Below are 14876 nucleotides of genomic sequence, written 5' to 3' on the forward strand. Positions count from 1 at the left end.
GCGGTTTCGAATTTATCTAGCCAATCTTTTGAAAATGGCGTATAGTTTAAATAAATATAGTTTTTGCCTTGTTTTGGTTTAAAACGACAAAATAAGCATTCTGGAATCATTTTCTTTAAAAACTTGTTTAGAGATACGCCACGTTCAAATATTAGTCTAGAACAGTTGGAATGAGTGTGCCGCAAAAGCTGTCACGAAAAAAAGTTTCCTATGCTAATTTTGAGTTGCGTATTTGATGGGCGGACTCCGACTAGGCCCACTTGCCATCTGTCGGAGAATACGCGCAACTCACGAAAATTGTCATCTTAGGGTCCGGTTGGTCTAAATATAGATCGAGTTTCCTTCAGATGCTTGCTTCTATGTTAAGGCGGGGCCGAACAATGCCCAGCGACCTCGGAATTGGACCGCAAGGAGCTCTGTCATTCTGAAACGGGTCGTTGGAAGCAGCGCGAGGGCTATCACCACCTAATAGAGTTATCAAAGCCCACTCTCACGCACACTAGCACGCCATTTGTTTTGCTGGACGGTACAAAATTTAACCTCAATCTTTTTCCTGTACGTACACGCAATACATGCGCACGTAGATAACTCTATACCCTGGACTGAGTTAAGTTGTATCAGCATTCGGCATATACAAAGCCTGATACAAACTATACTTTCCCATAATATCGCTACCGGTTAGCGGGTATTGGATTGGACACACACACACACACACACACAGTGACCCTCGGTCACATCACCTAAAAGGACCTAATAAAAATAAGCTATGAAAAAAAGTGGGATCATTCGAAAATCATGTTACGCATTCCCTCTTTTCATCCCCAGGGCGCACTATGGGGTTTCAGGCGGCCATAAATCGAAAAACCGACATGCTCTAATTATTTTTTGGTATTTTTTTCGAAAATAAACATTCTAACTAAGAAAAATCCAGAGTTTGAAAGTTGTAGGTTCAAAATTCACTGAATTGCAGACCTTCAAAGGCGAAAATGGTAAAAAAAACATGTTTTTTGACAAAAAAATGATTATTTTTCATAGTTGTACTGTGTAGCTGTTTATGTATTTTTTCCTGCATCATTATATATATTCAGAAAAGTAATTGATTCAACTTTTTAAGAACATTTTACAAAACACACTTTTACAGGCTAAAAAAAATAATAAAAATCAAAAAAGATGGATTTTTATTCAAAATTTAGTTTTTTTCAACTTTGCTAATGGAGTACTTTTTTTGTGTGCATTTGTGCGGTCTGAAAAATTTGTAGCTTAAAATTTGAACCATGTCCTAACTTGTCTCCAATTTCAAAGTGCACTTATGTGCACTTTTGAGTTATGCCATTTTGAACATTTTGATTCATGCATGAAAATTAATGATTTCGCGTATACGCTTGGTTAAAATCACATTATTTACCTGCGGAAGCAGAAATGACGTACCTGCTATGTATGTTTTGAAAATGGTTTGATATTCATGACTTTGTTGGTACTTAGGTACGTTTAATAAAATTAGAAATTCCTATTCTAAGTATTTTACAGAAACGATTCGTCGAATATTCATATCAGTTCGTTGTTGTGTTCTTTTGAAAGTATGGATAATAATACCGTAGTGTCCCTGTACGATATAACGAAGCACTATTTTGAAAACGTGAGAACTACTTTCGAGTATATTTGTAAGAATTACAACATTTTTTTGAAATTAAATATGTCTTTATTGAACTTTCTTATAATAATTACATTTCATTTACATTCTAAGTGGTATGGCCAAATGCTCTTCATCTTTGTTATATTTTTTGTTTTATTATTAACTGTTCACATTCATTTATTTGCTTCAAATTGTTTTACATTTTTGCATTGAATCGAATACATTTGGGTAAAAAAGAAAAAAAAAATCACTTTAACAACTAATCCTAACTTAAAACTAAAAAAGCAAATTCATTGAAATATTCAAAATCAATAGAACGAGTAAACTACGAACTGTATTTCAAGATAAATCCTCCAAGCGTTCTTACTTGTTCCGCACGAGTTTTGCAACCACGCAGTGTTGTTGTCATCTCGATGAAAATGTTCAAAAGTTCTTGTGGTGAAAACAGCTCACTACTGCCTTCATCCGTTGATGCTGGTTGGTTTTCCCTCGGGTGCTGACTGAAGCCTGGAGGTGTTGTATTCTCTGCAACTTTTGCCGCTGATTCAACGGCAATGGCTGCAGATTTGGAACCACTCGAACAGATCCCGCTCCAGGTGACGCCAAAGCAGGAAAATCCACGTCCGTGAAAGTTGGTGGTGCTCTGCGACGATTTGGTTGGTGCCTCGTCGTCGCTTGCTGCCGAATTTTCACAAACTCAGCTCGTTTTGGGCAGCTTCGATTCTTGGTAGAATGGTCGCCGCCGCAATTGAAGCATTTCGCTTCAATGTTCTCGTTGATTGTTTCGCAAGCTTGAGTTTTGTGCTCACCTCCGCAGGTTGCACAACGACTCTTGATGAAACAGTTCCTTCCACCATGTCCAAACTGCAAACAGTTCGAACACTGTGTCACGTCACGGTGCACTGGACGATAACGTTCCCAAGACACGATGATGTTGAAAATTGCCCGAACTGCTTTCAGCTCAGACGGCGTTGTCGATCCTTTCTCGAAATGAACCAGGTACAGTTGATCACGATACTTGATGTCCTTGTTGTGTCTCGTCATCTTGAAGACTTCGATCACGTTCAACTTAAGAGTTTTGAGCTCTTCTTTCAGCACACTCACATCCATGTCGTACAGGCCTCGGAGGACCTGTTTCATGGGGCGTTTACCTGGATCGTCATGGCTGTAGTATTCAATCTTTGTGTTGTTCAGGAAATCCCGAACGTAGTTGTAATCCTTTCTGGTAGGTAGCAGAATTTTGAGTCCATCAGCACACAAGCGAATGGAAGCTCGTAAAGCACCAGATTTGATAAACCCGGTAAGCCACTTTCGCACCGAATCCGATGACGACGTTTTCACAAAAATGGGTGGCAACTTTTCCCGTCGTTCAAATTCTTCCTTCTCGCTCACGTCCACAGGAAGGGTAGCGAACTGGTTTCCAGACAATTTTTGAGCGTCCTTGCTCAAACTGCCTGGCTTTGCAGGTAGCGCTTCGGCATTCTTTAGCTTCTTCAAATCTGCCGATCCTGCTGGTGAGGACCGCCTTTTTTTCTTGCCGTGAGGCATTTTTGCACTTTTTAAGCACTTTTCAGGAGCTAAAATCCAGGAGTACCTCACTGAATGGTTGTCCACAAAGGAAAGAATTACAACATTGCAGAACCGTCACATGATCAACTCAGGGAAAAACTACGCATGTTGTTCTGTAGCTTCAAAACGAGGTATACAAAAGCCCATAGAAGAAGTTCATATTTTAAGTAATCTAACGACAATCGGTTACATAGTGATTTTGATTTAGAAGAATTTATCGTGGAAAACGTGAATTTTGCAAGTGGATCAACCAAAAACGTGGACGAGAATCCATACAATGTTCCATAAAATAAACCGTCTAAAATTCTAAAACACCGCAAAAATCAAATTTTGATTGGAGGGGAGGGGGGTCTTCAAAGAGAGGTGGATTTTAACTCAAGAAGAAGGGGAGGGAGATTGAACGTAAATCAGAAACTTTAACATAGCATAAACCGCTATTCCGTGCATCAAATAGACAGAGCAAGAATATTAAAATTCACCACATTAATGCATGTGGCCTCAAATATATGAAAAAAATCGAAAATTAAACTTATTTTCTGGAAAAATATCAAATACATTTGTTTTCATTATACTAAGTACAAATAACACAAAAAAGTCACAAAAAAGCAAAAAAATATTTTTGGCCGCTCGCTTATATGGAAATACCCCATAGTGGGGCGTAAAGGAAAATGCTCGTTAGGATATGTTAAACTCGTGTCTGTTTGGGTACGTCAGATTCACTTCCCTATTTAGGATCTCTACCACAAACTCGGAACACTTTTGTGGGAAGGGTTAGATAAAAAATAACGTCCATGAATAGGCGGAAGGGGGGGGATGGTCTTGGGGTTGTAACAGCCCATGTTAAAGGTATAGGGAAAGTGCTTAACGTGAAGACTTCCATCATTGCATGATTTTTCCTTCAAAGATATAAATTTTGCGTCGCTTTCAATATTTTGACAAAATTCCTTCAACAAGTTGTTTAGAATAGTTCCCTACACATGCTGATTCCTTTTGGTAACGATTATCCGATTCCTTGTAAAGTTATGAAAATCGTCATTAATAAATGATTGCCAACTAGGACGTCAATGACTGTGCCACAAAATTATATAAATTTTGAAGCACAGTTGATTTAGATCAAAAATTCCTTCAGTGGCTTCAAGCAGGCAACAACCGGCACATGCTGATTCCGCTGATTCCTTTGGTGCTGAAATTCGTTAAATTGAATTTAATACACAATTTTTATAGTGATGATTAATTTTCTTCAAAATGATCAACGGCTTCACCTTAACAGAAGGGAGAAAGGAACGTTGAAATTTTGGCACGTAATTTTGAACTTTCTTTTTTGAATAATTTGTCTTTGCTCGATTGGTACCTCCGTTTTACAGTTCTCGTGCTTCGATTGGTACTTTTGGTTTGAGATGTCCGTTCTCTAATAAGCTCCAGACTCTCTAGTTCAAATCCATTGAAAGCACATTGTAGTTCGGCTGGCTAATGCAGTATAACGCCAGTACATGAAATAAAATGTTTTCTTTGTTTGATTGTTTTATTATTTTACTTTAGGTATATTTTTGTTGACTAAATATTTGCAAAAGAAATTATCTTATTTTTGCCTTCCTCAAGGCTCAAGGCTATAAAATCACTCGCAAAATGAACTTCTTAATTTGACCTCGTAGACCCACCTTCACGTATACCTATCGACTCAGAATCATGTTCTGAGCAAATGTCTGTGTGGATGTGTGTAGGTGGGTGGACAAAAAAAATTGTCACTCGATTATCTCCGGACTGGATGAACGGATTTTGACCGTATTAGACTCATTCGATCCGTCTTGGGGTCCCATGGGTCTCTATTTAAAATCAGCAAGTTTAGTTAAGTACTTCAAAAGTTATGCTAAAAAAACGATTTTGGCGTATGTTCGGAAAATTGTAAAAAAGGGTGGTTTTTGTAAGAAACCCTGTCATATTATACATTTTCAGAAAGGTATTAAAAAGACCTTTCCAATGAGCCCAAAACATTGAAGATCTGATTACCCTATCAAAAGTTATTAGCACTTAAGTGTTATTTATACACTCTTTGGAGGCCGGATCTTAGATATTTCAATGACAATGATGTTCGGGTCCATCATGCAACCCATCGTTAGTTAGATAATCGAAAGACCTTTCAAATGAGCCTAAAACATAAGGGATCTGACAATCCTATCAAAAGTTATTGGCACTTAAGTGTTATCTATACACTTTTTGGAGGCCGGATCTCAGATATTTCAGTAAAAATGATGTCCGGGTCCATCATGCGGCCCATCGTTAGTTAGATAATCGAAAGACATTTCAAATGAGCCTAAAACATCAAGGATCTAACAACCCTATTAAAAGTTATTGGCACTTAAGTGTTATTTTTACACTTTTTAAAGGGTTGGATTTCAGATATTGTGATAAAAATATTGTCTGAATCTTCCATGCGAACTATCGTTGGATAGGTTTTTTTTTTTTTTTTTTTTATTTGTTTATTTGTTTATTTGTTTATTTAAATCATCCGACAACTTGTGGTCTTAATGATAAAACTTAACTTAACTAAAGACAAATGCTAACAACATGAAACACAAAAACAGATTAAAGCTGGTGAGAGTACCAGAGTCGGGCTCGTTGTTGAAACTGCGGGGTGGAGATGTTGGGATCATACAGGTGGGAAAATACGTTGAATCGGCTACACATGAAACGAACTGGTTCGTGCTGTCCATAGTTGGTGTTGCGGTGAGCAAGTTGTAGATATTGGCGTTGACGAAGTGGCCGAGCAGGTGTGTAGATTTGAATTTGAGCGCGAATCCAAGGAGTGTCAACTTCACCGGCCAGTACTTTGGCAACAAACGTTGCTTGTGAGACGTGCCGCCTCCGCTCGAGAGTCTCTAGCTGCAAGACACGACAACGTTCTTCGTACGTGTTCCAACCGGCAGGATTCCTTGCACGGCGAAGGGCAAGCCGGGTGAATTTTCGCTGAACTGATTCAATTTTAGCAGTCCAGGTGCTCTGGTACGGACACCACACTACGGAGCAGAACTCAAGGATGGATCTTACCAGCGCGCAGTATAATGAACGTAAGCACGCGACATCTCGGAAGTCATCAGCGATCCTAAAGATGAATCCAAGCTGTCGATTGGCTCTGGACACGATGTCATGGAGGTGGATAGTGAAACACAATTTGCTATCAAGGGTAACGCCCAGGTCACGTACTTGGGTTACCCGAGCAAGAGTGTTTCCGGCGATGGCATAGTTGAAGACCACGGGTTTGAGTTTACGGTGGAAAGAGATTGTGCTACACTTTTCTATGCTGATCGTCAGGAAGTTACGCACGCACCATTCGTTAAAGTGGTTTAACTGTCTTTGCAGAGCTGAGCAGTTCAAAACGCTTCTAACAACGGTGAAGATTTTGACATCATCAGCGTAAAACAACCGGCACCCTTCGCTTAGCAGCATCGACAGTTCGTTGGCGAAAAGTATGAACAGTAACGGACCTAAATTACTGCCTTGAGGAACGCCAGAGAGACTTATGAACATGTCTGACTCAGAGTTCCCAATCTTGACTCGCAGAATCCGGTTGGTGAGGTAAGACTTCAGCCAACGAACGAGACTGGCGGAGACTCCGAGTCTTTCCAGTCGTTTTAGCAAAACTCCGTGGTCAACCCGATCGAACGCCGCCTTCAAGTCTGTGTACACTGCGTCGACTTGAGCTCCAGCATCCATTTCTTGAAGACAATGTGACACGAATTGAGCAAGATTCGTGACAACAGAGCGTTTAGGGTAGAAGCCATGCTGATCCGTGGAAATGTAGTTTTTGCAAGAGTCAAACAGTACATTATTGACCAGAATTTCGAAAACCTTCGAACAAGCCGAGAGAGAGGTGATTCCACGGTAATTTTTGACGCTGCTTTTGTCACCTTTCTTGTGCACCGGGAACATAAAAGAGGCTTTCCACTTATCCGGGAAGGTGCTTTGCCGCAAAGATAGGTTGAACAGGCAGGTCAAGGGGAAAGGAGTGCACCAGAACATCGTTTGATAACCGAAGAGGGAATTCCGTCGGGACCGGGCGAATAGGAGAGTTTGAGCTTGTTAATAGCAGCAGATACTTGGCAATTCGCAACTTCCGTGAGGGAACACTCGATAGCATTGATGGGAGTGTTCCTTGTGGCTTCGATAATTTCCGCCTCCGAAGCGAACCTGGAATTGAACGCGTCCTTGAAGTGGGCAGCAAACAGGACACATTTCTCCTCTGAAGTCGCAGCAGCAACATCGTCCAGGTATAATGTGGGTGGCAGACCGTCCGCTTTTCTTTTGAGTTCACGAATGACCAAAAGTTCTTAGGATTTCTCCGGAGATCACGCTGCGTCCTTATGACGTATCGCCTGTAGAGGGTGCGGTTGTACCCCGGTATCTTTTGCTGGCAAGGTTGAATTTGGATTTGAAGAAAGGCGAGCGGTGAGTGTTATTTTTACACTTTTAAAGGGTTGGATTTCAGATATTGTGATAAAAATATTGTCTGAATCTTCCATGCGAACTATCGTTGGATAGGTTTTTTTTTTATCAGACCTTGCCGATGAGCCAGAAATATTGATGGTCTGCGAACCATATCAAAAGAAATGAGTAATAAAGTTGATTTGTTAAACATGTTAAGGGGGAATGTTGCTATTTTTACTGAATGTATTGACTTTATGAATATGAGGAAGGCACCAACCACCTAAAGGTGGATTAAGTAACGTTTTTTTTTGCAAATTAGTTTTTCCTGTTTTAAGTCATGGTTTAGAAGGAAGTCTCCCTTTTTTGGTTTGTTTTGTCAAGTTTCCATGCAGTTCCGGAAAACAAATAGACAGAATAATTCGGTTCATTATTTCAGGAGTATTTCGGATTAAAAGATTGGCATTTTGGTAGTTTTTATAGCTATATATTCTTAGTAAATTAATAAGAGAGCTCAATTTACAATTACATAGCCGTAATGAGTCTTTAGCTGGTGATTTCCACATTACATGCCATCATTCAAAGGACATAAGGTTCACGGGTGATTTATTGGAGATTTCTGGACTGATTTGCGATATCACTTTATTGATTGCGCTCAGCCAAAGAGTAGTTATCTCCGGTGAACCAGTGCGAAATTTGTATATATGACCATGTTGATGATTTACAAGTTGAAACGTGTCGCTTCTTTCTGCAACTTCCTTTACTTCGACATTCCAACCCTCCAAGGTGCATATTTTGGACGGCTCGCGTTTGTAGTCGCAACGTTCCGATCTGGAATGGGACCAAAATTACGCTTTTACCTTGAACTTTTGACGAAACAAAGTTAAATCCTACCCTTTAAAGGACTTTGGAGCAAAATAAACCAACGAGTTTGCCCATATCTGAACCCAATAGCGTTGCCAAGAGGAAACCGTTGGTTTGCGTCGATGCTTCATAATAGTTTTTCGTCGTAAGGATCCTTGGAATCCTATGATATCGGCGGAAGCCTCCGTGTCACCCTCGAAGCCTATTACTCCATCTGAGCTACCAGTGGAAATGGTATCTGCGGAAATTTTATCTTCAAGGACCGAATCATCCAACAGGTGACGAGACTTTGCAAATGACTCAGTGCGATGGATAGTAGTACTTGTTTGCGTGGTACAGGCCATTTTGTTGAAAATGCTGAAAAAATTATTGAACTATTGAATTGAAATATAGCATGGTGATATCTGCAAAACAAGCGATCTAAAAACTACGATTTGAATGCTAAATAAAGAAAATTATTTTCGATGCAGTATTTTGCTGTGCTGTAAATTGTTATAAGTATTCCTCTCCTAAAGTATGTCATCTGATATTTCAATGCAGCTTATAACATAAAACAAGAAAAATGCATGCACGTAAATGCTAAGCCTACTAAGTCTAAGCCTACATACAAATATCAATTCTGATAAGAAATATTATGTTTAGTCCGGTTTACTGTGACCAAAACCTATTAAATGTTAATCACAGTTACTGATATTCCCGAATAATCCTTCGGAAAAAAACCATTCAAGCCAAATGTTCAAGGCTTTTAAAATTAAATGTAAAATAATGTGTTTTGTTGACAAGCATTCAAATCTTGGACTCATATTCCAATTTCAAACTTAATATCCTGACAAAGCTCGAATCATAAGCAAAACTGCAAAACCGGATATGGTCTAATGATCCACAGTAGACAATCTAAAGCAACTCACCAACACTTGCAGCGCACAGATGGTAAATTTTTATGGAAATTTCTTGGTAAACTAGTGCTGCGAAATCTGGGATGCATTGTTAAAACGAGAAAATGGATACATAACAAAGGTGAATTCTGTGAACTATGATAAAGGTGTGAATTTTTTTTGTGGAATGGTAAACTGGAAACAAAATTAAATCAAAGGTTTTAAAAAACAAATGCGTGAAGACGAATCAAAAAATATACAAATAGTTTTTTTTTACAAATTTTCCCTATAGTTGATTTTAAAATAAATGTCTAAACAATTTCGCTCTAGCAACACAAGATTTTAATGAATTTGTAAATATTCAAGTACAGAACTTTACAACAGCCTACTTTGACGAAGTTTCAACAAACTATCAATATCTCTCTATTGTATAAAACTTTTGTTTAAACGAACACGGCTATCCCTTTCTATTATTTTTTTAACCTATTGTCTTAATGAACTACTCACTTGGTTCCCAAACTCCGGCACTTTCTGTGGCCGATCATTTTGGCGGTCGATGTGCTCGGCGTTGAGGAGCTGGGAAAGCGCATCGAACTTGACTTGTGACTCGGGGAGAGATTCAGCGATGCCAGTGAACAGGGATGGATCTGGTTGCTGTCAACGGCGGTGGATGAAGTGTTTGGTTTGGCGGAGGAATGTTTGCCGTTCGTTTCGGGCGAAGTCAACGTCGGTTCCAGTTTGAGTGATTTTCTGAAAAGATGTAGAGATGTGTGAGTGTGGTTATGTTTTGAGCATTTTTTCGATCATACTTGTATTGATCATCTTCGAAGATGTTTTGCAGTTCTTCAATGTAGCGGACGGAGTTGAGATAGTTAAGCGTATTTGATATCGGTTGAATATGTGTATAATCAGATCCTTGGTAATTTGATATGACTCTTAAGATGTTGTTCATCTTGATTCGTCGTTGCTCTGGTTCCAGTCCACCTTTGTGAGGGTGAGCGAGATCTATGTACACTAAATCTGTTAAGAACAATCCTGATAATTACAAAAAGAAGTATTAATTACTGAAATATATAAATAATTGCTGAAAACCACAAACTCACTGAGGTATGGAATACACGGAAGCTTCAAGCTTTCCAGGTATTCTCGAAGTGTAGCCCAGTTGTTTGTATCCTGAAAATATCAGCCAGTTTCTCAAACTGTTGCCTGTCCTTCTTAGAGAGCTGTGCCCATGTTTTCTCTAATCTGTAAACACTTGCACTTTTAGAGCCGAAGTTATCGCAAACAAGGAGTGAAGATTGTTCAGTTCATGTAGATGTTTTGCAACCTAAAACATTTCCAAGCATCATCAGACTGCTCCGACCTAAACCTATGTATTAGTTACCTTGATAAAATGACTAATTATTTCCGCCCGTTCCTTGGGAGATATACCGTTCAGAACCTCTTGAACCGTCCAGAATATCGTATGATTGAATCGCTTGGTGAACGCCACCACATTCGGCGAAAGTTCAGCCTTGTTCTTTTTGTTCCAAGCACAGCTGGAAATCTCATCAGGCTGGATGGCGGCAAACACGGGAAAATCCAGTAGCGTAAGCTGGTTAGCCAGTTCTTCCGGTGAGACCCGCAAGCAGTTGATAATAATTGAGTCGATGTTGGCAATCGATGCATTTGGTGGGAGACTTTGTGATTTGCTTGGAGGTGTTGGACATCGTCTGAAAGCGTGTACGGTTATTGAATTAGCCCGCCGTCTAAAAGATGACTCGAATTTACCTGTAAGTTGTAGCTCTGCTACGGTCTATAATGGAATCGATTGGACCGACAGAAGCAATTGAGTGCTTCTTATGACACTGGCACTTGTTTCGCTGCTTCATGGCACTATTATGTTCATATGAGTTTATGAGAGGCAGCCCCGGGCCACTCTGCAGGGAAATGTCGATCTGAAGTGCGTCATCTCGCATATCTTGAGAGCTTAGGTTTTCTTCTGAAATCTGAACAACAAATTGATTATATTTATGTATACGATGATATACATTATTTTAATAATAATTAATAATGTATACATTATTTTTACCTCTATGCATCGCAGACTGTCCGAAGAGAGATCGCGTGGTATTTCCGAGTATCGCATCATTTCCGTAACGCTAATTGAAATCAAAAACTGTGAGGATTCAATTTTAGAGCTCTTTTTTTTATTTTTTTTTTAATACATAAAAACAGTATGATAAAAAGAGAACAACCGACAAGGTAAAACAACTTATTTGAAATAATCTGTAAAGCCAACAGGTAAATTCAACACAATTCTGTGTTATTGCAATTTTTATTTGCGTGTGGCTAATCATTTTTGATTTAGTTTAACAAATGCGTTTTTTTTCTTGATTTTTTTGGAACATTAACGCTCAGCCATCGGTGCGGTGAAATCTCTGCACGGATGATTTTTCTTCTTAACGAACGTTACTCTTGCCTTTCAAGTTTGCTCAGAATGGCTTTTCCAAAGGCTTGTTAGGTATTTAAAAATATGCATCTTTAGCAGTTTCTTGACTACTTCCATTCTTTTCTGAACAATTGATAGCAAAGAAGAGAACTAAATGATTTCGATATTTTTCATACAAACAATCATCAAAAACACATAGAATTCCACACACTTACATTAAGTTTTTGTTTAGACTCAAATCGTTTTTAACTTCAACAGGTCTGATTTCAATGAATAAAAAACAGTTTTAATCAAAACAAGCAAATGTGAAAATTGATTAAATTGATTTGTTATTTCACTAATGACAGCTACTAGTCATTTTTCTTCGATTTATTTCCATACCATTCACAAGTATATTTACAACATTAGTCTGGATATTCTATACTTTCCCGAATTTGTTCACAGACATAGAAAACTAAATGTTAGTTTCCAACAAGTAAAACAGTGAAAATTGTTCATAAAAAGAAATTATCAGATAACGACACGCAACTCATATTATTGTCAATAAAACTGACATTCTCTCTTTTACCGACGTTGGCAGCATGGCTAAATAGTAAAAGGTTGGACATATTTCTTCTTATTACACCGTATACCATGCGGCGCATATGCCATACCGACACGGAGAAACCAACATATCAAGGAATTGTTTTTGCCCTATGAATAAACAATTTGACAATTGACAATTTGACTAAACGGCGTTATTTTATTATTTCATGATGTCTCTCAGCTTTTCAAAAATTGTGCAAACATGTGCACTAATTTAAAAAAAATAATAACTGCTTCTATTTAAAAAAAAGTTACCTGCAAATGGCTATAACTTGAAAACGATGCAATTTCACTAAAGCACTTTTTGATTGCAAATTATTTTCCAATGAAAAATGAAGTTGAACCGACCTCATCCGGTTGATCCACAGAAACTCGAAGTACTGGTTCCACATCCGCAGCCATCTCCGACAAAATTTCCTTAAAATGATCTCTTGACTGTTGTTTATGCGGAAACTTCATCTGTCAAAATGACTTCTCTCGAGATACCAAGATCAGGAGACGCGCGGTGGGAACAGTATGTCAAATAATCGCTAATCAATTAGCCAATCAACCAACAATTACGTTAGTTGATTAGTGATACGATAATTGATTAGGTGTGTCTCACCCCTCGACACAGAACCAGTTAGTTTTGGGTAGCAGCTGTCGGTAGAAACAGTGTTGTCCCGGGTGTTTTTCTTAGACACGAACACGGTTCCGGCTAACAGTTCTGTCGCGAGTTTCTTTCTGGCGTCCTAACTCGTGTATTTTTCTGATATTCGGATTTCCGGACAGGTTCTTTCTGTGGTATTTTCTTAAGATTTTTCCCACTTTGTTGCACATTCTATTCGCCGATGGGTTGCCCGTGTTCTACCAGCCCACACCCTGGTGGATCGCCATAGCGGTCTGCTGCTAGAAAACACCGCCCGTCAATGCCGACATGGCGAAGAAGTGAAATAAAAACAAATTTCCTCAAACACTTTCCTTCTGTTCCACTGAACCCGCTAACTATTTTGATCCCATCGAGCTGAACCCTTCGGACTTGTCTTCACATTTCCTGGTCCATCTTCCAAAAGCTGTTCCCATTCCGTAAGGAACACACCATCTCGAGTTTAAGGTTATGCTGCAATTAATTTTGTGCGGGGAGTGCGGTGCCTGTGTGGACGCTCAGTCCTGTTTTCTCGTGTTATTTTCCGTCTCTTTTATGTCGCTGTTCGAGTGCATGGGGTGATTGGTCATTATAATTAAATAATGGCATCAGTAGTGCGTTGCCTGTGTGGACGCTCAGTCCTGTTTTTCGTGTTATTTTCCGTCTCTTTTGTGTCGCTGTTCGAGTGCATGGGGTGATTGGTCATTATAATTAAATAATGGCATCAGTAGTGCGGTGCCTGTGTGGACGCTCAGTCCTGTTTTCTCGTGTTATTTTCCGTCTCTTTTATGTCGCTGTTCGAGTGCATGGGGTGATTGGTCATTATAATTAAATAATGGCATCAGTAGTGCGTTGCCTGTGTGGACGCTCAGTCCTGTTTTTTCGTGTTATTTTCCGTCTCTTTTGTGTCGCTGTTCGAGTGCATGGGGTGATTGGTCATTATAATTAAATAATGGCATCAGTAGTGCGGTGCCTGTGTGGGATGGGTATCAAACGTCACAAATTGGTGTATGAAGCATACACAATTTGAATGTATGAATGAAGCATACAAAATTTGATTGTGCTAATGAATATTATTGCGCGTCAGTGTCGTGTGAGCAGCAGCGCCGGAAAGATGGATTTTTGTGGCGTTCTTTTTGTGCTGTATTCGTGATCGTGTTCATGTCGAATTATGTGGAAGGTGCGAAGCCGCGTTTTAGGATTCTTGTGTCTTTGTTGTTTTATTTGTGTTTCCATCTGGAGTATTAGTTTTAAAATTATTTTCATTTTTTACAGCTTCCTGGAATTATTTTAAATCAAATGTTTACATGTAAATTTGTCTACTCACTGTATGATTTATTTAAATGTTCATATTATTCCTTATCCTATTCCTTTCCTGTAATATAACATCTCCTCATACCATATATGATCAAATTGCTTAAATTAACGAAACTTTCTAAAACAGCATGGGAACCATCTGGAGCATTTATATTTTAAATAACTGTTTTTTTTTTACAGCTTCCTGGAATCATCTTGATTGTATTTATTATATTTATTTTATTTACTATATTTATTATATTTATTATTTATCATTATTACAAAACTATATGCTTATTAGATAATACAGTACAGACTCACATTTACACTTACAAACATTCAATTCATTAAATACATTACGCACTCAACCATTTTCATCGGCCCGATGAAATTCCCCTAACCCCCATTCCAAACCTCCAAAAAATATTCCGTTCACTTTTAAAAGTCGCATGGGTTCCTGCACTTTTGCCACTAGTGAACAACAAAACATTCCTCCCAAATCCCCACGGGACTGTATGGGCGTAGCCTTGGAGCACAGTGTGGAAATTTACGTTCTTAGATATTCTTGGTTGTACCGGG

General features: G+C 38.9%; 1 protein-coding gene across 1 annotated transcript; it reads right to left on the reverse strand.

Moving 5' to 3' along the window:
• Window positions 1-8100: 8100 nt before the first annotated feature.
• Window positions 8101-12357, reverse strand: LOC6041400 (ras-specific guanine nucleotide-releasing factor RalGPS1). The gene is given in 12 exon segments (XM_038255553.1): window positions 8101-8452; window positions 8516-8842; window positions 9394-9459; window positions 9868-10110; window positions 10170-10395; window positions 10464-10535; window positions 10538-10624; window positions 10627-10687; window positions 10745-11072; window positions 11131-11348; window positions 11432-11518; window positions 12220-12357. Coding segments are annotated over 11 exon segments (1944 nt in total). The 5' UTR covers window positions 11492-11518; window positions 12220-12357; the 3' UTR covers window positions 8101-8196.
• Window positions 12358-14876: the final 2519 nt, after the last annotated feature.

Source organism: Culex quinquefasciatus, chromosome 2 (genome assembly GCF_015732765.1).
Source record: "Culex quinquefasciatus strain JHB chromosome 2, VPISU_Cqui_1.0_pri_paternal, whole genome shotgun sequence".
NCBI lineage: Eukaryota > Metazoa > Arthropoda > Insecta > Diptera > Culicidae > Culex > Culex quinquefasciatus.